Source organism: Nyctereutes procyonoides, unplaced genomic scaffold, assembly GCF_905146905.1.
Source record: "Nyctereutes procyonoides isolate TBG_1078 unplaced genomic scaffold, NYPRO_anot_genome, whole genome shotgun sequence".
Classification (NCBI taxonomy): Eukaryota; Metazoa; Chordata; class Mammalia; order Carnivora; family Canidae; genus Nyctereutes; species Nyctereutes procyonoides.
The window spans coordinates 9712095-9735503 of NW_026575155.1; the positions used below are offsets into that span (position 1 = coordinate 9712095).

General features: G+C 46.7%; 1 protein-coding gene across 3 annotated transcripts in view; it reads left to right on the forward strand.

Annotated features, from left to right (window-relative positions):
• DOP1B (DOP1 leucine zipper like protein B) overlaps positions 1–23409 on the forward strand; it is a 106980-nt gene that overhangs the window by 58271 nt on the left and 25300 nt on the right. For all 3 annotated transcript variants that reach the window (XR_008662908.1, XM_055313778.1, XM_055313779.1), the window contains exons 16-23: positions 8818–8970; positions 9658–9758; positions 10452–10642; positions 13386–15015; positions 15505–15616; positions 16240–16428; positions 18243–18365; positions 20168–20302. Coding sequence is in view for 2 of the 3 variants with exons in the window: in XM_055313778.1 (XP_055169753.1) it covers positions 8818–8970; positions 9658–9758; positions 10452–10642; positions 13386–15015; positions 15505–15616; positions 16240–16428; positions 18243–18365; positions 20168–20302 (2634 nt within the window). In the remaining variant the exon portion in view is untranslated. The remainder of the gene's footprint in view (positions 1–8817; positions 8971–9657; positions 9759–10451; positions 10643–13385; positions 15016–15504; positions 15617–16239; positions 16429–18242; positions 18366–20167; positions 20303–23409) is intronic.

Consider the following 23409-nt stretch of genomic DNA (forward strand, 5'->3'; position numbering starts at 1 on the left):
TTAGCAAGGGATATTTTACATGTTTTATGGGTGAATGAGATATTGAACCTATACTGTCCCTTTGGGTCCTAAGAGCCTCTGTGCTGAAAGGCCTTGGAAATAGGCTGCCATTTTTCTGTTTGGGATGAGCTCTTCCCAAGCAGGTCACATAACTCAGGCCACCTCACAGCCCGGTTTCTTCTTGTCGCTGTTGTTAATAATAGCTGTATTTAGACATAATTCACAGGCCACATACATCACCCACTGGAAGTGTACAGTTCAGTGGCTTTCACTGTGTCTACAGAACTGTGCCATTGTGCTTACTGTTTTTTCTGGGTTTTGTCATCCCCCCTTTACCATTTTCTTTTTCAGCAAATGGATATTTTTCAGTACAATGTTTGCATCGCTTTCATGATTTTTCTCAGTAGACCTTTGGAGCTTTCTCAGTGGTCGCTCCAGGGTTTTACCGAGTGCATCTAGCTCATCAGAATCTACTCACTTCCGGACTGAGATGCAGTGAAACCCAGAGACCTCCTTCAGTGTCAGCTTTTCCTCCCCTTCCTGGTGCTGTTCTGCACGTTAAACCCGTGTGTGTGTGTGCATGTGTGAGACAGACCCCACGACACAGCGTTACAGTCACTACATGATACTGTGTTCTTTAAAGAAGTGGGGAGGAGAAAGGAGACTGAATAGCTATACAGTTTGTTACTTAACTTTCTTCTTTAACATTCCTGGCCCTTCAGGTGGGGCTTTCAGGTGGCACCCGGGCCACTACCTTCCCCCCGCACACCTGTGCCCTGCCTGTCTTCCATGCCACTGGCGCACAGTGTTGTACATGTTCTGGTGATAGCTGCTGGGATACCTGTGTGCTCAGCCTCTTCCAGAAAATCAGTTGAAAGAAAGGAGGTGGCATTTATGCTGTCTTTTTAGAGCTACGCAATTACCTTTACTGGTGCTGTTCGTATGGATTTGATGAACTGGGGTCAGTTGCTTTCACCTCGAGAACTTCCTTTAGTATTTCTTTTGTGTTTTGATTTGATTTTTTAAAATTTAAATTCAATGAATATGTAGTGAATTCTTAGTTGCAGAGGTGGAATTGAGCAATTGAGCAGCTGCATGTAACACCCAGTGCTCATTCCATCGGGCGCCCTCCTTAATGCCTGTCACCCAGTTGCCCCATGCCCCCACCAGAACTTCCTTTAGAGTTTCTTATAAGACAGGACTGCTAGCAACAGATTCACTCAGTGTTTGTTTATCTGGAATACCTTTATTTCTCCTTTTATGAAAGATAGTTTTCCTAGGTATAATGTTCTTGGTTGTGGTTTTTTTCTTTCAACACTTGGAATATAAGAATAAATATACTTTAAACAGCCCCAGATATGCTTGAATATACAATATGTAAGTAAAGCAGCACTTTTTTTTGAGAACATTCATGTTGTGCACACAGGGGCACGGGAGCAGGGGGAGAGAGAGAATCCTAACCGGGCTCCACACCCAGCATGGAGCCCACCTTAGGGGCTTGATCTCACAACCCTGAGATCATGACCTGAGCTGAAATCAGGAGTCAGACACTTAACCAACTAAGCCATCCAGACGCCCAACAGCACTTTTTCAATAACCTGTAACAAATGCTCAAGTGAATGTTGGAACTTACATTGGAACTCCCCATTTGGATACGTGATCCCACTGTCATCTTGCCTCCAGTGTTTCTTATTGAAAAGGCAGCTCATCAGGAAGAAATAGAAAACCTGAACAGGCCAATAACCAGGGAGGAAATTGAAGAAGTCATCAAAAACCTCCCAAGACACAAGAGTCCAGGGCCAGATGGCTTCCCAGGGGAATTCTATCAAACGTTTAAAGAAGATATCATACCTATTCTACTAAAGCTGTTTGGAAAGATAGAAAGAGATGGAGTACTTCCAAATTCATTCTATGAGGCCAGCATCACCTTAATTCCAAAACCAGACAAAGACCCCACCAAAAAGGAGAATTACAGACCAATATCCCTGATGAACATGGATGCAAAAATTCTCAACAAGATACTAGCCAATAGGATCCAACAACACATTAAGAAAATTATTCACCATGACCAAGTAGGATTTATCCCCGGGACACAAGGCTGGTTCAACACTCGTAAAACAATCAATGTGATTCATCATATCAGCAAGAGAAAAACCAAGAACCATATGATCCTCTCATTAGATGCAGAGAAAGCATTTGACAAAATACAGCATCCATTCCTGATCAAAACTCTTCAGAGTGTAGGGATAGAGGGAACTTTCCTCGATATCTTAAAAGCCATCTACGAAAAGCCCACAGCAAATATCATTCTCAATGGGGAAGCACTGGGAGCCTTTCCCCTAAGATCAGGAACCAGACAGGGATGTCCACTCTCACCACTGCTATTCAACATAGTATTTGGAAGTCCTAGCCTCAGCAATCAGACAACAAAAAGACATTAAAGGCATTCAAATTGGCAAAGAAGAAGTCAAACTCTCCCTCTTCGCCGATGACATGATACTCTACATAGAAAACCCAAAAGCCTCCACCCCAAGATTGCTAGAACTCATACAGCAATTTGGTAGTGTGGCAGGATACAAAATCAATGCCCAGAAATCAATGGCATTCCTATACACTAACAATGAGACTGAAGAAAGAGAAATTAAGGAGTCAATCCCATTTACAATTGCACCCAAAAGCATAAGATACCTAGGAATAAACCTAACCAAAGAGGTAAAGGATCTATACCCTAAAAACTATAGAACACTTCTGAAAGAAATTGAGGAAGACACAAAGAGATGGAAAAATATTCCATGCTCATGGATTGGCAGAATTAATATTGTGAAAATGTCAATGTTACCCAGGGCAATTTACACGTTCAATGCAATCCCTATCAAAATACCATGGACTTTCTTCAGAGAGTTAGAACAAATTATTTTAAGATTTGTGTGGAATCAGAAAAGACCCCGAATAGCCAGGGGAATTTTAAAAAGGAAAACCATATCTGGGGGCATCACAATACCAGATTTCAGGTTGTACTACAAAGCTGTGGTCATCAAGACAGTGTGGTACTGGCACAAAAACAGACACATAGACCAATGGAACAGAATAGAGAACCCAGAAATGGACCCTGAACTTTATGGTCAACTAATATTCAACAAAGGAGGAAAGACGATCCACTGGAAGAAAGACAGTCTCTTCAATAAGTGGTGCTGGGAAAATTGGTCATCCACATGCAGAAGAATGAAACTAGACCACTCTCTTGCACCAGACACAAAGATAAACTCAAAATGGATGAAAGATTTAAATGTGAGACAAGACTCCATCAAAATCCTAGAGGAGAACACAGGCAACACCCTTTTTGAACTTGGCCACAGTAACTTCTTGCAAGATACATCCACGAAAGCAAAAGAAACAAAAGCAAAAATGAACTATTGGGACTTCATCAAGATAAGAAGCTTTTGCACAGCAAAGGATACAGTCCACAAAACTCAAAGACAACCTACAGAATGGGAGAAGATATTTGCAAATAACATATCAGATAAAGGGCTAATTTCCAAAATCTATAAAGAACTTATTAAACTCACCACCAAAGAAACAAACAATCCAATCATGAAATGGGCAAAAGACATGAAGAGAAATGTCACAGAGGAAGACATAGACATGGCCAACACGCACATGAGAAAATGCTCTGCATCACTTGCCACCAGGGAAATACAAATCAAAACCACAATGAGATACCACCTCACACCAGTGAGAATGGGGAAAATTAACAAGGCAGGAAACCACAAATGTTGGAGAGGATGCGGAGAAAAGGGAAACCTCCTGCACTGTTGGTGGGAATGTGAACTGGTGCAGCCACTCTGGAAAACTGTGTGGAGGTTCCTCAAAGAATTAAAAATAGACCTGCCCTACGACCCAGCAATTGCACTGTTAGGGATTTACCCCAAAGATTCAGATGCAATGAAACGCCGGGACACCTGCACCCCGATGTTTCTAGCAGCCATGTCCACAATAGCCAAACTGTGGAAGGAGCCTCGGTGCCCATCGAAAGATGAATGGATAAAGAAGATGTGGTTTATGTATACAATGGAATATTCCTCAGCCATTAGAAACGACAAATACCCACCATTTGCTTCAACGTGGATGGAACTGGAGGGGATTATGCTGAGTGAAGTAAGTCAATCGGAGAAGGACAACAGTGTATGTTCTCATTCATTTGGGGAATATGAATAATAGTGAAGGGGAATATAAGGGAGGGGAGAAGAAATGTGTGGGAAATATCAGAAAGGGAGACAGAACATAAAGACTCCTAACTCTGGGAAATGAACTAGGGGTGGTGGAAGGGGAGGAGGGCGGGGGGTGGGGGTGAATGGGTGACGGGCACTGAGGGGGACACTTGACGGGATGAGCACTGGGTGTTATTCTGTATGTTGGTAAATTGAACACCAATAAAAATTAATTTATTAAAAAAAAATGAAAAGGCAGCTCATCATCTTCTTGGGTTTCCCTTGTGAATGATGAGTAATTTTTCTCTTGCTGCTTCAAAGTTTCCTCCTTCTCTTAGTCTGTTAGCCTCTCGTGATGTGTCCAGTGTGGATCGTGTGGAGTTTATCCTACTTGGAATCCTTCAAGCTTCTTAGATGTGTAGTTCAATATCTTTTTTTTTTTTAATCAAATTTGGGAAGGTTTTGTCCCCTACTTCTGCACATATTTTCCCTGCTCCTTTCTCCTCCTTCCCCAGCACTCCACCTGTGGACGTGCTGCTGCTGCTGCACTTGACCGTTTCCTTTCCTTCGTTTCTTTCTCTTTATTCTTCAGATTTCACCATTTCTGTTGATCCATTTTCTTCACCGAGTCTTCCTTCTTTCAGTTCAGATGAACCAGTGAGCTCCTTAAGGGGTGAAAGTTTCATTTCAGTTATTGTACTTTCAGTTCCAGAATTTCCATTTGGTTCCTTCTCTTCCTTCCTTCCACTTTCTGTCTCCCTGATGATGTCTTCTACTTGAAAAGAAGTTGTCCTCATATCTTCCTTTACTTTTTTAAGCATGGCTTCCTTGAGTTATTTAAACATACTTACAATCACTACTTTGAAGTCTTTGCTAAATAAATCTGACACCTGGTTGCTCTCCCAGATACCTTCTGTTGCCTGCGTTTTCCCTTGTGTGAGTATCATATTTTCTTGTTGCATGTCTTACAGTTTTTATCAAAGCCTGGATATTTTAGATAATGTATCATAGCAACTTTACTGTATTCTGACCGCCATCCGCATCTTGTTTTGTCCTTGTTTGCTGTTTGGTGACTTGCCTAGACTGTTTTGGTGGCGTCTGTCTCCCCTGCCATATGAGTCCTTTAGTGTTTGCTCCCTGGAGGGATGTGCGGTCAGCCTGCAGTGACAGTGGCCTAAGAAGGTTTGTCACTGACTGTCTCTTTCCCTGGTCTCTGTGAAGCTGTCAGTGTACACCCCACTATTGGGCTCCACAAACTGCTGGCTCACTGCTCTCATGTTTTCAGCAGTGAGCAGAGACGTATGTTACCCCACAGTCTGATGGTTTCTGGAGGTCATCTTTGAGTTGTTTTGTTTACCAAAGAGGGTTCTTCCGAAGTGTCTCTTGTCCTGGTTATTTCTGATAAACAAACTGGCCTATTGCTGTCATGGAGCTACCAGCCTCTTCGTAATCACTTATTAAAAAATTCCATTGCTTTTGAGAGCACTCCTGGGTTTGAACTGCCCCACATTTTCCTGGAGGAGCTAGCTCTCTGGTTTATGGCCTGCCTCTCACTCTGGACAAAGTCTCTACATCCGGTTGCTCAAGAAGTGCTGGGACTGAGACAGTTGCCTGCTTCTCTTGGAGGGCTAGCCCTGTAGGGCACTCCCAGCGGTAGCCTCCAGTCGTCTGATCTTGCTTCTCCGAGCATGGAATGTCCCCCTACCAGTAAACTAGGGAAAGAACGATCTGAACTCAAGCACTCTTGGCCTGTAGTGTGTGAACACAGCCTCCACCCAGGAGTGAGGACAAGGAGTGAAATGCTGTGGCCTGTGCCTTCCGTGAAGATGCAGAGCCTTGGACTGGGAGCTGGGGAGGGTCAGGGGGATAGTCACGTTCCTTGTCACACCAAGCTGGGCCGGGGGGTAGGAGGGGAGGGTTCTAGTTTCATTGCTACAGACTTGTTGCTTCTACTGGAATTTAGTAGATTTTCTTGAATAAATCTTTCTTTATTTCCTGAATGTCCTTAGGATAATTTCCAGAGACTCTAAATGTTTGATTTTTTTTTCCATAATTTTCAGTTTTATTTACAGTAGTTTTTCTGGGAGAGCACATGGAGCTCCTCACACAGCCAGACTATCTTGTGTCCTCAAACCCCATCTATGGCATCAGGTCCTGGTGGAGTCTTACTAACTTGCTTTTGGGTTCGGGTCCCTCATCCCTGACACGCCCCCCTCCTCTTCTTACCAGAGTTGAGTCCGTGTGGATCTTACAACCAGGAACCGTGTCACTGTAATCCAGCAGCTGTGCCTGGGCAACCCTTCCTTGCTCCTGCTTCTATCCAAGAAGTTTGGGGTCATTGTGTTGTAAGGCACAGGGAAAGAACAGAAGGAAGAATTTAGTCTGGGAATCCTTAGAAAGCTATCAATAGAATAAAATGACTGCATTAAATATTCTTGTTTTGATGATGTACCCTTGGTGATGTTTTTGGAAAGTATGCTTTTCTGAGTTCTTTCTGAAGCCTTGATTTTTATTTTGAGTCAGATGTGGTACATATCTGAGTCTTTACCACTCGCCGGGTACTGGAGTGTGCTTTCTACAATATACTCTCCAGAACGCGATGGCAGTGGCTGGCGCTGGCCCATGTGGCGATGCTGGATGGGCAGCAGGGAAGCCACCTGCACAGATAGCCAGGCCATGTGCCAGTTCCCGGACTCCAGGTGCAGGGCTGCTTCCAGATCTCCTGGCCTTTATCTCATTCTCACAGCACAGCCCACATCCCAGTGCTCATGTTGAGTAAGGTTCACTATCCCACGAGTGTCCTGACCTTTCTTTTCTTTTTTTTTTTTTAGATTTTATTTATTTATTCATGATAGTCACAGAGAGAGAGAGAGAGAGGCAGAGACACAGGCAGAGGGAGAAGCAGGCTCCATGCAGGGAGCCCGACGTGGGATTCGATCCTGGATCTCCAGGATCGCGCCCTGGGCCAAAGGCAGGCGCCAAACCGCTGCGCCACCCAGGGATCCCTGTCCTGACCTTTCTAATCAGGTGGTAACAGAATTCAGTTCACTAAGAAAGCGTTCAGAACAAAGGGATTGAGAAGTCTAACTCAGATGAAGGAGCAGGGGTGCGATGTGTGTTTTGTGATCAACATCAGGCCCCAAACCCTTGAAAAAACATTGTTTTAAACCTTCCAGAAGGAAGGAGACTCTTCCACATAAATTTGCCCACAGTGGCTACAAGGTGACTACTCAGTCAAAAGTTTTGATTCAGAGCTTTCATTGCAATTTGACAATTGGAAATCACATTCCTGTAAATTAAAAAAAAATAAAATCACGATTAGGGCTCAAGACAGTCAATGGATAATTTGATCTAAGCAGAGAAGATAGTTGTGTCCAACAGAAATAGATGAGCCAAAAGAAGTCATTTGATCTAAGATGTACTTGTGAAATGTCACAGTCTGTGAGGCATAGTCCTTTCCCATCACCTGGAAAAATGCCTTCAGAAATTTCCTCTCAGAAATGGGGCCAGCCTTCCCCTGAGTCTCAGCCAGTTGCACCAGGCACTGCACGGGTGCTTCCTGGGGCTCTGGGAGGGGCTGCAGCCAGCCCTAGACCCTGTATGTTTAAAGATCTAAAATCAGGGCTGAGAAGATGGAGGACTTGATTTGGGGTGTGGTTTGTGTCCTGAAAGTGAGCTGGGCATGCCCCGTGATGACACTGCACAGAAGTGGGAATGGACAGGGACGCCTGGGTGGCTCAGCGGTTGAGTGTCTGCCTTTGGCTCAGGTCATGATCCCAGGGTCCCGGGATCGAGTCCCACATTGGGCTCCCTGCATAGAGCCTGCTTCTCCCTCTGCCTGTGTCTCTGCCTCTCTGTGTATCTGATGAATAAATAAATAAATTTTTTAAAAAAAGAAATGGGAATGGACAGGTTTGTGGAATTAAAGCTGAAGGCCATGATTCTTTGTCAGTGGTAACCGGTGTAAGCCAGCTGTAGGTGGTAAGGTGCTGCGAGTGTGTCTGCCTCAAGACTGGCACCACTCACTGCAAATTCCCCACACTTCCTGGAGGCCACATCTCTCGGACCTCCAGTGCCAGCACATAGTAAGGCTTGGTCAAGTGTGCTTGTCAAAAGGATGTGTCAACCAGTAGGTTCTTGCTTCCAGGATTTCCTCTCTGAAAGTAATGTTAAAGTCTGGGCAAGAGCTGCAGTGTTCTTAGCTGCAAGTTCCAAACCTCCAAGTTTGAAAGAGCACCTGGCTGACTGATTTGCTAGAGCACGTGACTCCTGATCCCAGGGACTTGAATTCAAACTCCACATTGGGCATAGGGCTTGCTTAATAAAAAGAGTAGTTTTGGGGTACCTGTCTGACTCAGTAGAGCACACGACTCTTGATCCCAGGGTCATGAGTTTGAGCCCCACATTGGGTATAGGGACACCTGGTGGGATTTGGGTTTGGTTTGGGGTTTGGTTTGCTTCATTTTGTTTGTTGGTGGTATTTCTTTGTATGTTAGGGATCCTCACATAGGAAATGTAGGTAGAAGCCAGTTCCTTGGGGCTGGGGTTGGACTGGCACAAGGAAGAAATATGGGTGCTGCCCATATTAACAGTCTCCCTCCTGCCCCAGAGGGTGGCTCGTGTGCTTTGGAATCAGCTGAACAAGGAGACCCGAGAGCATCATATCACCTGTGTAGAGTTGTTCTACCGGCTGCACTGCCTGGCCCCAACGGCCAACATCTGTGAAGATATCATCTGCCATGCCCTCCTGGACCCTGACAAGGTAAGTCCTTGCAGCCTGTAATCTCTGTCCTGCAACAATCCCAACTGCCAGGCCACCCATCACCATAGATGCCCAGGGCTGGCTTACATGTATTCAGCCCTCTGGGGCTCAGCAGATACCCGATCAGTAAACAGAGGGGTGTTACGGAGTCTCAGAAGATTGGGAGGCCTTCAGAAGCACTAGCCAGCCCCTTTAGAGTCCTAAAAACATGGGTTGTGTCCATCTTAAGACTCACCAGGGAAACCCACCCCCAACTCCCAGGATGTTTGCAGGACACTGAGTCCCTGGAAGGATCCCAGAGCTGCTGCTGAAGTAGGTAGTCATAGGGAATGCATCACCCTTTTAGGCCCTGGCCGTCCTTTGCAGTCAAGTTGTGTCGCTCTTCTCTGAGCCACATGGGCCTGGCACCCCCAGGGTGTGTGAGCACACCATGCTCTTCATGATCTTGTGATCTTCGACCTACGTGTGACCCTGGACATGGGCTGATGAGGGGTCTTGAAAATGTGCTTTACTGTATTCAAGTGAGCGAGGAAGGGAGGATGCCCGTCTTCCTTGGCCCCGGGCCGCACTGGGAGCCCAGCACCGCCTCTGAAGTTGCTGTCTTCCTGCTGAGCTCTCCTTTGTTACTCGGGTTGGGTTTGCTGGGAGGGAGGGAGGTGCCTCACTCCCGCTTATTTCCTAATCAAGGGGACGAGACTGGAAGCTCTGTTTAGGTTTTCTGTCATCTGGCACCTGACGAGAGAGACCCAGGGCAGTCGTGTGACATCTCACAACCGCTCATTTGATAGGTAAGGTGCTCCTCATGTAGATTACCCTTAAGTCAAAAAGGACGCTTTGCCGAGGATCCTAGTCATTGTGTCAGGCCATGAGGGGGCTCTGTGTGAAACTGATAGCATGACCCCATTTTCTGGACGCACAGCAAACGATTTCCATGATCTCTCGAGTGACTTTAGGCCAGATGCATGTGAATACATAGTAGGAATTTTCTTAATTTGGTCCCAGAAGGAGGGAGCCCAGTGCATCAGAATCACCTGAGCAGCTTTGAGACCATGCCCCATGAAGGGACCTTTGTAGGGAAGTGGAGGTGGTCTGGGTCTGTATTGGGGCTGCAACTACGCTGGGTGTGGACACTTAAGTGTCAGCGACTGTATGCTTGAGATGTGAATTTTACTGTAGTACAGTCTTTTGTACTTAAAAAAACAAAATCCTCCTCCTTGTTTCCAAAACTAGGTGTGGGGCCAGACACATAGCCTTAGAGAAAGGGTAGCTGATCCAATGCTGGGGGCCCGCCTCAAAGTTGATTGAATAATTTAGGGTGAAGCTGGGACATCAGGGTTTTGAAAGCCCCCCTAGTGATTCTTGGGTGGATGTCCACTTGTCTTTGCTTGGTCTCTAAGCCCAGCATGGGTGAAGCTCCCCGAGGGCATCCTGGTGCACAGGGTCACCACATGCTGACTTGATGGTGCCCTTCCCACCCGCAGATCCCTGTTCGTCGTGCTGGACAGCCTGGCCTGCACGGACGGTGCCATCAGCGCGGCAGCCCAGGGCTGGCTGGTTCGGGCGCTCTCCCTTGGTGACGTGGCACGCATCCTGGAACCCATGCTTCTGCTCCTGCTCCAGCCCAAAACCCAAAGGACCTCCATTCACTGCCTCAAGCAGGAGAACTCTGCAGGTGAGCACACCATGCAGGGTAGTGGGCAGGGTCAGTGGGAGGCTCCCAGGTCCTTGGTCCTGGAAGGGAAGAGGGGCGGCTCCAGCCCCAGCTGCCCCTGGGGGCAGTCAAGGCACCTAGCCCTGCTCAGTGGTTTAGCTACATTCCAGTGGTGTGAGGGTACTTTGTAAAGTTGTGAGGACTCTTCCAACATAAGGAGTAGACAAACCAGCGCTTCGAAATGCCAGGGAGTATGTTTTTTGTTTTCACTGAAAAATCAGATTTTTTCTTTTTTTAATAAAAAAAGAAATTATTAGTAACCACTGTTCCAATAAAAATAGCTGACTTTTTATTCTTTCACTACAAAAAACAAAGGAAAGAATAGGAATCCTCCATCCTAGCACCTTCACTTAGAAGAGTAGGTTTGGTGTCTGGCGGGAAGTTAAGTTTGGGCTGGCACTTCTCCCCAGATGCGTGCTTAGACCTGGGGAGGATTAGGTTGCCTCTACCTGTGAATGGCCTAGAAGCTGAAATCTCCTTGTAATCAGCTCAATTGTACTTAACTAAAAAAACAAAAAACAAAAACAAACCCCCCCCCCCAAAAAAACCACTCCTTTGTGAACCTTCAACCACGAGATGAGTGATTTCTTGTCTATTTTTCTCTCTTCCCTAAAGTTCTCTCCAGCTATAAATTCTGTGAACAGATAATCAGAAATGTGGAATCCTTTGAGTTCCAAAAACTTCCAGAGGCATTTTTTTAAAGATTGATTGACTGATTTTAGAGAGAGCACAAGTGAAGAGTGGGGAGGGCAGAGGGGTCAGAGAGAAGAAGAAAAGAATCTCAGGCAGACTCCATGCCTAGCTCAGAGCCAGACATGGGGCTCGATGTCACAACCCTGAGATCATGACCTGAGCCTAAATCAAGAGTCAGAGGCTTAACCGACTGAGCCACCCAGGCGCCCCCAGAGGCATCTTTAACACAAATTTAACAGACTATAGGTAGGAAGAAGAAGAACGGAGCTAACATAGACCTAATGAGCGCATTACATTTGGGCGATCAGTACCGAGCAGTTTATGAACTAATGTGACTTTGCACACTAGGTGTGTTTTGTGACTTCCTCCAGTTTTCTTTTTTTTTTTTTTTCCTCCAGTTTTCTAAGTGATGGCTTTACGAGCTTTGAGTTAGCTGGTTTAGCCCACTGGACTGTAAATATTCTGTCTGCACCAGTCTTATCTTACAGGGAAAAGCAGCCTCACACGCACATAAGCAGCGATTTCTGAGACGGCTTCTCCTCTTTACAAAGTTCTCTGACTAAAACTGGAACTTCTCATTTTCCTTTAGGAGAGAAAGCTGGCTGCCTTCTCAAAGAGGAGGCATTTTATTAATCCACGTTATAGGAAAGTAAAGTCCAGGGAAGTATAAACTAAAGCACCTTCTTGAAAGCTTGGCTCTCATTTTCGGCTCTAAATTTGTTAGTGTTCCTCTGTGTTAGGAAGAGAGTCCTAAGGCCACATGTCCTAGTTTTAAGTCTGAGGGCACTTCCCACTGCTTCCTGTGACCCGTATTTCCCGCTACCTTCCTGATAAAAGAAAGTGTCTTTTCCCTGCTATGTCCTTACCCTGGAAGCAACTAGAATAGCCTTCTGCTTTACCCTCCACCCTATCCCTGTTTTGGAAATATTACTGTGAGCCTTAGGCAGCTCAGCTGTTTCTAATGCCTCATTCTTCCTCCTTTCCTAATCTTGCTTGTTGTTCATGGACTGGATCTGCTGAGAGCTGCGTGTGAAAATGGTTTGGCAAGCCAAGGACTTCTTTCTGGCTGTTGTTCCTTTTTAAAGAGACCTGAATATTTTAAAGCGTCGTATATTTTCTGGTTACAGAAGTACTCACATGCTTATTTTAACAATTGGAGTAATGAGGTAAAACACACACGGAAGTCCCCCGGCAGGTGCCTGGGTGGCTCAGTCGGTGAAGCATCTGCCTTTGGCTCAGATCATGATCACAGGGTCCTGGGGTCGAGCCCTGCATCAGGCTCCCTGCTCAGCGGGGAGTCTGCTTCTCCTCTCCCTCTGCTTATACTCACTCCATCAAATAAATAAAATCTTTAAAAAAGAAAGAAAGTCCCCTGGAATGCTAGCTAATAGAGTTAAGTACTGTTAATGGTTTGGCGGATAGTCCTCCAGATTTTTTTAGAGCCGTGTATTATAGATGTTCTCCCCTAAGCGAGCTCATTCAATACAGCTTGATTTTTCATCTTTTACTTAAAATATGCCATGCATTGGTCTGTATCAGTACGTACAGATGTATCTTTTAGAAACCCAAATGGTACTCCACTGCATGCGTGTGCCACAATTTTTCTGTCTGAATGTTTTATTCGCTTTCCAGTTTGTCTTCCCATGTGACAGCTCAGCAAATACCCTTACAGCTTTGAAAACCTGCGGACACTTCTGTGGCATACATTTCTTGACAGGAACAAAATAATATACTTTTTAATCACCCTCCCTGTAAAAGTTGCAATACTTACATTTTCTGTGACAGTGTAACTAAATTATTGGATTCCCTGAACATTTTAAAAGACCCGTTCACTTTTACTTGACTGCCTTTTGTCCATGATACAATGTAGATTCCGGTGTTGTCGTTGTATGGGGGGAATTTTATTAGCATTGATCTTCCTGTCTGGCTTGAAGAGAAAGGGCATTCTGGAACTGATGTATCACCGCCAACCCTTCGGTTCTGAAGCCATTTGTCATTTTGTAATTTTCAGAAGACTTGCATCGTTGGTTTAACAGGAAGAAAATCCCCTTCAAAGAGGCGTGTGGAGCATCGGAGCTTCAGGAGGGCAGCTCGGAAGAAGGTGTGCCTCTCAGCCAGTTCACCACCGTCGACCGTGAGGCCATTTGGGCCGAGGTGGAGAAGGAGCCGGAGAAGTGCGCCCCCGGAAGCGAGCTGAGTGAGGATGACCTCCCCTACTACGTGGACCTTCCCGACAGGACGGCCTGCAGCACGCTGGACAGCAGCGAGCACACGGAGTCCGCGGACACGAGCTCTGCCCACACGGACAGTGAGAACACGTCCTCCTTCTCCTCCCCTTCCCACGACCCGCAGGAGCTGAGCCACGAAGAGAGCTGCTGCGCGCCCATCCCCATGGGCGGCAGGGCCTACCCCAAGCGCTCGGCCCTGCTGGCCGCCTTCCAGGCAGAAAGCTTCAAGTCCAGTGCCAGATTAGGCCTCGCACGCGTGGACTCGGACAAGACCCAGGCTTCGGAGTCGTTCTCCAGCGACGAGGAGGCCGACTTGGAGCTCCAGGCCCTCAGCACGTCCCGGCTGCTGAAGCAGCAGCGGGAGAGGCAGGAGACCATCGAGGCTTTGTTTAAGCACATTCTGCTCTACCTGCAGCCCTACGACTCCCGGCGAGTCCTGTATGCCTTCTCGGTGCTAGAGGCCGTGCTCAAGACCAACCCCAAGGAGTTTATCGAGGCGGTGTCCAGGACCAGCATGGACACCAGCTCCACCGCGCACCTCAACCTCATCTCCAACCTCCTCGCCCGCCACCAGGAGGCCCTGGTCGGCCAGAGTTTCTACGGGAAACTCCAGACGCAGTCTCCCAGCGTGTGTCCCCACTCCCTGCTGATCGAGCTCCTCACCTACCTGTGCCTCAGTTTCCTGCGCAGCTATTACCCTTGTTACCTGAAGGTCTCCCACCGAGACGTCCTCGGCAACCGGGACGTGCAGGTCAAGAGCGTGGAGGTTTTGATCCGAATAATGACGCAGCTGGTCTCCGTGGCCAAGTCGGCCGAGGGGAAGAACGTGGAGTTCATTCACAGCTTGCTGCAGAGGTGCAAAGTTCAGGAGTTCGTCCTGCTTTCGCTGTCAGCATCCATGTACACGAGCCAGAAGCGCTATGGCCTGGCCACCGCCGAGCGAGGCCGGGCCCTGCAGGAGGAGAGCCTCTTTGAGGAGAGTCTCATCAACCTGGGCCAGGATCAGATCTGGAGCGAGCACCCCCTGCAGATCGAGTTGCTGAAGCTCCTGCAGGTGCTCATTGTCCTGGAACATCACCTGGGCCAGGTCCAGGAGGAGGCTGAAAATCAGCCAGAACTGTCCCGGGAGTGGCGGAGAGCCCTTAACTTCCAGCAGGCCATCAGTGCCATGCAGTACATGCAGCCGCACCCACTCACCTCCCAGGGGCTGCTGGTGTCCGCCGTGGTGAGGGGTCTGCAGCCGGCCTATGGCTATGGCATGCACCCGGCCTGGGTGAGCTTGGTCACGCATTCCTTGCCGTACTTTGGAAAGTCCCTGGGCTGGACCGTGACACCTTTCATTGTCCAGATCTGCAAAAATTTGGATGAGCTGGTCAAGCAGTATGAAAGCGAAGCTGTGAAGCTCTCTGTCAGGTACGGCAAACCGTTTGGTATGTTATTACTGCTTTGATGATCCTGTTTGTAACAGGTGGCTGACCTGACGTGCCATAGAAGCCAGTTGGAGGATAATTCCAACCTAATCAAAAGCCTGTTTTGCATTGTCAAGAGGGGTAACAAGGAGCTAAATGCTCATGTCCTTCATTTTTGATTCTACACAGGTACCCAGGCTAGCTGAGTGTTGTAGCCACACTCCATTACTTTTCCAAGACCAAAGTAAAGACATGCGTCACCTTTATAGAAATTCTGAAATAACCTGAAAACATTTTTCCACAGAAAACATTTTCCACAGTAAAATGTAAAAGCACAAACGGTGCTCCTCGTTATTGTAACAATATTTCATTATGAGGGCCCTAATTTATCAAAGATAGTGCTAGCTCACTGGTTTCTGCGTTTAGGTAGGGTTAAAAACCTTACAGCCTCATTCATAAAAATTCTCATGAGTTTCTCATTTTTTCACCAAAGCATGACCTCCAAGAGGGAAAACATTTCCCCAGATTACCCCCTCACTCTTTTGGAAGGCCTGACAACCATTACTCATTTTTGTCTTCTGGAACAACCCAACCAAAACAAAAAGGTAAGTTGTTTTTTTCTATACCTCCCTCCCCAGGCTCGAGGCAATTTTCATATATTGTGTTGTCTTCATTGGATTATGACCAGTTCAAATAAATGCACATGTAATAACTGTAAATATGTACACAAATGTATACTTGCACAGAATGCAAGCGCGTATGCAAATATATGTGCACAAACGTGGGAAAGTAATGCAAATGTACTTTGTTTTTCTGGTGCTCCCCGAGGCACCATCCCATTGCCCATTGTTTTATCAGTAACCAAGTGGGATAAAATGTCTTTTTGGTGCCAATTTTTTACACATGGGATTTGTGAAATCTCCAGTCTGATACCATTTCAGCTGTTATTTGCTCTGCCCTATTGGGGATTACGTTTCAGAATACAGCTAATGCTTCAGCTGAATGAAAGAGTCTGTAACATGGAACCTCAGACTCCCAGGTGCCTCTCTTAGAAAGAAGGCCATGGGTTGAAATGCACGGGGAAGCATTTTGCTTCCAGACCACCACCCGGGGGACTTGCTTGGAGGTGTGCAACTGCCCAGACTCCCACCCCACCCACTCCTGGCCTCATGGGAAGGGGGCCGGTGCCACACACGCAGCCAAGTCTCATGTTCACTTTCAATTGTAGACCACTACCATAGGCGATCCTACCAATTTGAAAAATGCCAAGAATGCCATTCTGGAAGAGTTGCCTCGAATCGTTAACACCATGGCCCTTCTCTGGAATGTTCTCAGAAAGGAGGAGACTCACAAGAGACCCGTCGATCTCCTCGGAGCCACAAAGGGATCCTCTTCTGTTTACTTTAAAACCACCAAAGTGAGAGAACTTCCTCTGTGGTTTTATTCTTTCTTTTGTCTTGTCCCACCAAAAATAAGTATGTACAGGAATATATACATAAATAATCAAGCTTAATGTGATCAATGAAACCCAAGTTACTTGTAAGTCAGAAATAGAACTCTCCAGTTTATTAGAATAACTTTCCGGGAGGTGGGCAGGGGGTTGAGGTGACTGAGTGATGGGCACTGAGGGGGGCACTTTGCAGGATGAGCACTGGGTATTATGCTAAATGTTGGCAAATTGAATCCCAATTTTAAAAAAATGAAAAAAAGAACTTTCCTGGGACATCTGGGTGGCTCAGTCAACTGAGCGTCCAACTCTTGATTTCAGGTCAGGTCATGATCTCAGGGTCCTGGGATCAAGCCCTGCCTCGGGCTCCTTGCTTAGTGGGGAGTTGGCCTGAGGATTCTCTCTCCCTCCTCCCACCCCTCCTCTCTCTCTCTCACTCTCTAATAAATAAATCTTAAAAAGAATAACTTTCGTATTTATGGAAAAAAAGGCTTTGTGAATTCAACCCGTCTTTTCCCCTTTCATCTCTTTATTTAAAGTAAAAATAAAGTCTCTGGGGGCTTGAAATGGGGTACCAAAAGATCTCACCTGTTTCCCTGAAGCACTTTTATCACACAGCTTGTCTCTTATGTCCTGCTTTCAGTGGTGCCTTGGACACATGGGCACATCAAGTGGAACGCTATGGTGTCTCAGTTTTTTTGTTAAACCAAACCTACATAGCCCAGGGTGTTTCTAGTTCACACCCACTCTCAATTATAACAGTCTCTGCCTTGGAAGCATCGGGGCATGTGGCTCAGTCTCTGATTTCCTGGTATGGCCACTTGGAATTATCTGGTCATGTCTCTTGTCAGCTGACCACCCAGTGCCAGGGTGGCCTCAGGGCTTACACAGGCATCCGGCAACCCAGGCTGGGCAGACAGGTTCAGAGCATGGGAAGCAGGATGACTCAGGTTCAGCGCTCTGCTCGACTATACTGTGGGACCTTGGGCAGGTTCCCCAGCCTCTCTGTGCTGGAGTTTCTTAAGTTGGAAGCATGCATCATCTAAAGCACTCTACATTTATTAGCATATTTAGCCCTCATGTATGAGGTGGGCACTGTTTTTATTCCCAGGTTACAAACAAGAACGGGGTGTAGAGAGCAGAAGCACTTTGCCGGCAGTTGTACATATAAGCAGCGGCACAGGGGTTGGACCCAGGGCACAGGATGGAGGACATCTCCCCCACATGCTCGTTGCATCTAACATGATCTTAAACATAGACGTAGGGACATAGTCAGTGCTCAGTAAATTCATTCATTCCACAAATATTTGTGTGCCTGCTGCAGGGCACTGGGCCTTGTTCATACAAGACAGAGGAGGTCCTCGCCCTCGTGGCAAACACGAATGCTAACCACCAGTTTAAAAATCAAGATGAGGGCAACCCCGGTGGTGCAGCGGTTTAGCGCCGCCTGCAGCCCGAGGTGTGATCCTGGAGACCCAGGATCGAGTCCCACGTCGGGCTCCCTGCATGGAGCCTGCTCCTCCCTCTGCCTGTGTCTCTGCCCCTCTCTCTCTCTCAATAAATAAATACATTAAAAATCTTTAAAAAAAAATTAAAAGATGAGAAGCACTACAAAGAAACACAGGATATTCTGACAGCATGTGACCAAGGGACCTGCCCCGGCCTGGGGTTGAGGGGAGGCCTCCCTTGGGCAGAACAGCGAGCTTCCACTCCCAGCATTTGAGGGCGGTCCATGAAAGCCCGGGTGCTACTGTGCCATAACTCTTCTCTTTCTCCCATTCTAGACCATACGACAAAAAATTTTAGACTTCTTGAACCCCTTGACGGCCCATCTGGGAGTTCAGTTAACCGCCGCTGTCGCAGCAGTGTGGAGCAGAAAGAAGGTTAAACGTCTCAGTAAGATGAAGGTAGATTCTAAAAATGAAAGTTGTGCTTAAACTTACTCTGCCAGAAATACCAGAGTCGCGTGTAATCAGAGGTGACATTGTAGACCGACGCGGGAAACTGCTGAAGTGGTTTCACTGTTTTAAATGCACAGATAACACAGCCGTGCCTCCCAACTAGGATTGTGGGTGGGTGGGCAGGTGGCAGGGGGTGCAGAGAGCTCACCCCTGGCTTGCTCTCGGATCTCTGTGTAATGAATACATACTACTTCCATTCAGTCTTTTAAATGTAATATCTAATAGCGTACGTAGAAGAGCGCATACAGCATGTATGTTCCACGAAATAGAGAAACCATGAACCTGCCTCCCAGCTCGAGTGCACGTTATCCTACGTGCGAGAACCCCTGCTGGTCCTTCCCTGCGTGTAGTGCCATCCTAGAGCTTTTTTTTAACTATTATTTTAAAGACTTTATTATTATCGTTTTTAAGAGCAGTCGTAGGTGCGCAGCAAAATTGAGCGGAAAGTACAGAGATTTCCCAAATATCCTTGCCCCACACGTGTATGGCCTCCCCCACGATCAGCACCCCCCCAAGTGGTAGGTTTGTTCCAGTCATGAACTACACTGACGCATCATTGTCACCCGGGTTCCATAGGCTTTTTAATTTATAAAAATAATACTTACAAAAACGTAAAACCGATTTAAATCATCACGTTCCTATTCCCAAAGATGACTTCAGTTCACAGCTCATCCATTCTTTATCCACGGACTGGTCCATCACTAAGTCCTCCAGGGACTTGTTTTATTTCTGCAAAACCAACATAATCCTCTTCCTTTGTTCTTTCTTGACTATCTAGGTTTCTTTTTTTTTTTTTTTTTGAAGATTTATTTATTTATGATAGACACAGGGAGAGGGAGAAGCAGGCTCCATGCCGGGAGCCCAACGCAGGACTCAATCCCGTGACTCCAGGATCGTGCCCTGGGCCAAAGGCAGGCGCTAAACCGCTGAGCCACCCAGGGATTCCGACCATCTAGGTTTCTATCTCACTTCCCTCAGAGGGTCTCTCCCACTCCATGGACACTATCTCAGTGCCCACCATGGGCTTCTGTTCCCTGAGGAGGCATGAGAGGTTGGTGGTGTAGGCCACCTTGCTTAGCACCTGTAGGATCTTCCCTGGTGGTTATCCTTATCCTTCCAAGTGCATGCGATCATATTATGCAGACTTCCATCATCAAAAGTACTCCCCCCCCCAAAAAAAAAAAAAAAAACTAAAACAAAACAAAAGTACTTCCCATACCAGGGCTCTCCTGCCAAGGCCAACCATCGAGAACCTGGTTTATCTGGTTTCCCGTTTACTAGCTTCATACTTTTAGAGCTATCTTTCAATGCCAGCCTGCTTTGTTCAAATTAAGTGTATCTGTTTCTAAAAATGTTTTCTGAGGGGCATCTGGCTGGCTCTGTTGGTAGACCACCCAAACCTTGATCTCAGGGATGTGAGTTTGAGTCCCACAATAGGTACAGAGATTACTGTTTAAAAAATGAAACAAAATTCTTTCTAAGCTCAAACATACCAATGTCACTGCCCTATCATCACCTGTGCCTGTTATTCCTCATGTGTGTCAGATGCTGATACATCACTGTCATTAAATACTCAGCCTCCTCTTTATCCCCACCAATAGAGTCCTTTACCTAGTTTTTGTTTAAATATTTACTTAAAAGATTAAAGCTCTCCAAGGGCAGCTATTACGGAATACTTTCTGTGCATCATTTTTATTTTTGTTTTCTCTCTGTGAGTTTGAAGAGAGCTCTTTTTTTTTCCTTGGCAGATTGTCCCAGCTGCAAGTGCATCCCAACTGACCCTTGTCGACCTGATCTGTGCGCTCAGCACCCTGCAGACAGACACGGTGCTGCACCTAGCAAAGGAGGTGGTGAAGAGGCCGCCGCAGATCCGCGGGGACGAGGTGGGAAGCCTGGGGATCTTCCAGATGAATGCATGGCACCCTCCTATCTTTTATAAATTATGTTTGGGAGGGAAGCAGAGGTCGCAGGAGCACCTGAGAATTCCTGGTGTTAGGGAAATGGAGATGTTTTCCTGGGCTTGGGGGAGACCCTGTGAAGTGTGCCTAATGGGCTTCAGTGCACAGGTTTGAAGGTGGGAGCTGCTTGAGGTCAGGGCTGTCTCTACCCAGGCTGTAGCACCCCAGCCCAGAGATGGGTTCTTACCAAGTACTTGCAGCATGCTAAGTTGAACAAAGCTTTGGAAAAGAGGAAATAAGCATTCCTGGATAGCTCGGTGGTTGAATGTCTGCCTTCGGCTCAGGGAGTGAATCCGGGGTTCCGGGATCGAGTACTGCATTGGGAGCCTGGTTCTCCCTCTGCCTATATCTCTGCCTCTCTGTGTGTGTCTCTAAGATAAATAAAATCTTAAAAAAAGAAAAAAAGAGGGGATCCCTGGGTGGCTCCGCAGTTTAGTGCCTGCCTTCAGCCCAGGGCATGATCCTGCAGTCCCTGGATCAGGTCCCACGTCAGGCTCCTTGCATGGAGCCTGCTTCTCCCTCTGCCTGTGTCTCTGCCTCTCTCTCTCTCTCTGTGTGTGTGTGTGTGTGTGTCTATCATGAATAAATCAAATCTTAAAAAAAAAAAAAAGAAAAGAAAAAAGAGGAAATGGCACTTGCCTCAAGGAACTCACGGCCTAAGAGGCGTCAGAGAGAAGCAAAGCCAGATGCTACACCTAAAGGTGGCCCAGACCGACTTTATTCAGTAGCTACTATTGGGAGAGAGAGCTGACCTCAGTTCTGATTTTCTCAGAGGCAGCAAGGTATTTTAGCCCAAACAATGGGGGAGTAGGAACAGTGAACGAGCAGGGGCCCCAACAAGTCAGGGAACTAGAAAATTCTGAAAGAGCAGGGAGGGGGCCGGGTCTCGTTCAGAGGCGATATCTCAGAGGACAGCTCCCAGGTCCTGGAGGAAGACCTTTCCTACCCTAGAGGATGCATGCACATCTCAAAGGAAGGTTAATAAATGCCCCAGGCAGGGAGGTCAGGAGCCTATCGGTGTTGACAGAGCAAACGGGCAAACTGTTTTGGCAGCCTGGAGCTCTCTCTGGGAGGCATTCGAGGGTGACGGGGTTATCATCTGCGGGACACCGCCTTGAGCTGCTAGAAACCTCGGTAGTGTTTGTTCCCAGTACAGGTTAGTAGGGGCCGGAGTCATTTCGGCTGGAAGTCCCAGCCCCCACAGGCCCAGGAGGGGAAGAGAGAGCAGGTCAAAGAGAAGAGAAGGTCTTTGTCAAAGGGCAAGTTAAATGTTTGCATAATTTTTACGTAAAAATGAAAAAGACAGGTCAGAGGACGGGGCTCCTTCGAGGCATTCTGAGAAGGAAGAGATTTCTTCTGGCCGCAGTGGAGGCAGAGCGCGAGAAGGGCGCTAGGACGGAACCGTGAGGCTCCGAGAGTTTTGCTGCAACTTTTCTGCACGGCAGCCGGGGAAGTCCTTGGTACCTAGAGGCCTTTTCCAGTCACGTGCAATGGTTTTGAAAGAGAACAGACTTTGTGGTTTAACTTTCTTTTTTTTTTTAATGCCCTTAGAGCTTTAAAAAAAAATAGATTTTATTCTTAAGTACTCTCTACACCCAACATGGGGCTCGAACTCACGATCCCGAGATCAAAAGTCACATGCTCCGCTGACTGAGCCAGCCAGGCAACTCAGAGCTTTTTATGTTTCCCAGGGCGCCTCATTGAAAGTATAGGAGCTGTTTTGTTCTTAGTTTAATAGAAACCAGAGATTTATTTTGACTTTGAAATAATTGCCTTCTATCAGATAATTTAAAGTGCTTAGGAAAGTGGCACCTGGGTGGCTCAGTCAATTAAGTGTCTGCCTTTGACTCAGGTCATGATCTCAGGATCCTTGGATCAAGCCCCACGTCAGGCTTGTGGGGAGTCTGCTTCTCCCTCTCCTTCTGCCCATCCCCACTGCTGTGCATTTGTGAGCTGTCTTTCAGATAAACGAATAACTGAATAAATATGTTTTTTTAATTGTTAGGGAAAATATAAGGACGGTTCCCTAAATGAAAACTAGCAGAATGGACAAAGTATTCGTTCATTCATTCATTCATTCATTCATGCATTCATTCGAGATCTTTAAATTTATTTAATAGAGTGGAGAGAGAGTAGGGGTAGAGGGAGAGGGGCAGAGGGAAGCAGACTCCCTGCTGGAGCAGGGAGCCTGACGCGGGGCTCCATCCCAGGACCCCGAGATCATGACCTGAACCGAAGGCAGGTGCTTAACTGACTGAGCCACCCAGGTGCCCCAAAGTGATTATTTAAAAATAAAGTTTTACTCAAACAGATATTCGAACACCATTTTTATAGTAGAATTACTCACAATAGTGAAAAGGTAGAAACAACCCAGGTATCCATTGGTGAATGATTGGATAAAGAAAACCAGATATATCCACACAGTGGAGTATGGAATATTAGCCTTAGAAAGTTAATTCTGACACCTGCTACAACAATGGATGAACCTTGAAACCAGTCACAGAAGACAAAAATTATGTGATTCCAGTTACATGAGATCTCTAGAGTAGTCTGTTGTGAACATAGTTCCTACAGAATGTAGAGTGGTGGTTGCCAGAGAGGAGAGGGAACAGGAGTTACTGTCTATCGGGACAGAGTTTCAGTTTGGAGATGAAAAGGTTCTGGAGATGGATGGTGGTGATGGTTGTACAACAATATGAATGTTAATGCCACATGAACTTAAAGCCATGGAACTAGACACTTAAAAATGGTTAAAATGGCAAATTTTAGGTATACTTTAAAGATGTATTTATTAGAGAGGGCGTGAGCTGGGTAGGGAACATAAGGAGAGGAGACTCCCTGCTGAGTGCACAGCCCCATGTAGGGCTCAATCCCACGACCCTAAAATCATGACCTGAGCTGAAACCAAGAGTCGGTCACTTAACCAACTGAGCCACCCAGGCGCCCCTTAAGTATATTTTACCACGATAAAAAGTCTTATAACAAATAAAAGGCATATAGCTTCGGGTATTAAGGTCATCGCACTGGAGACA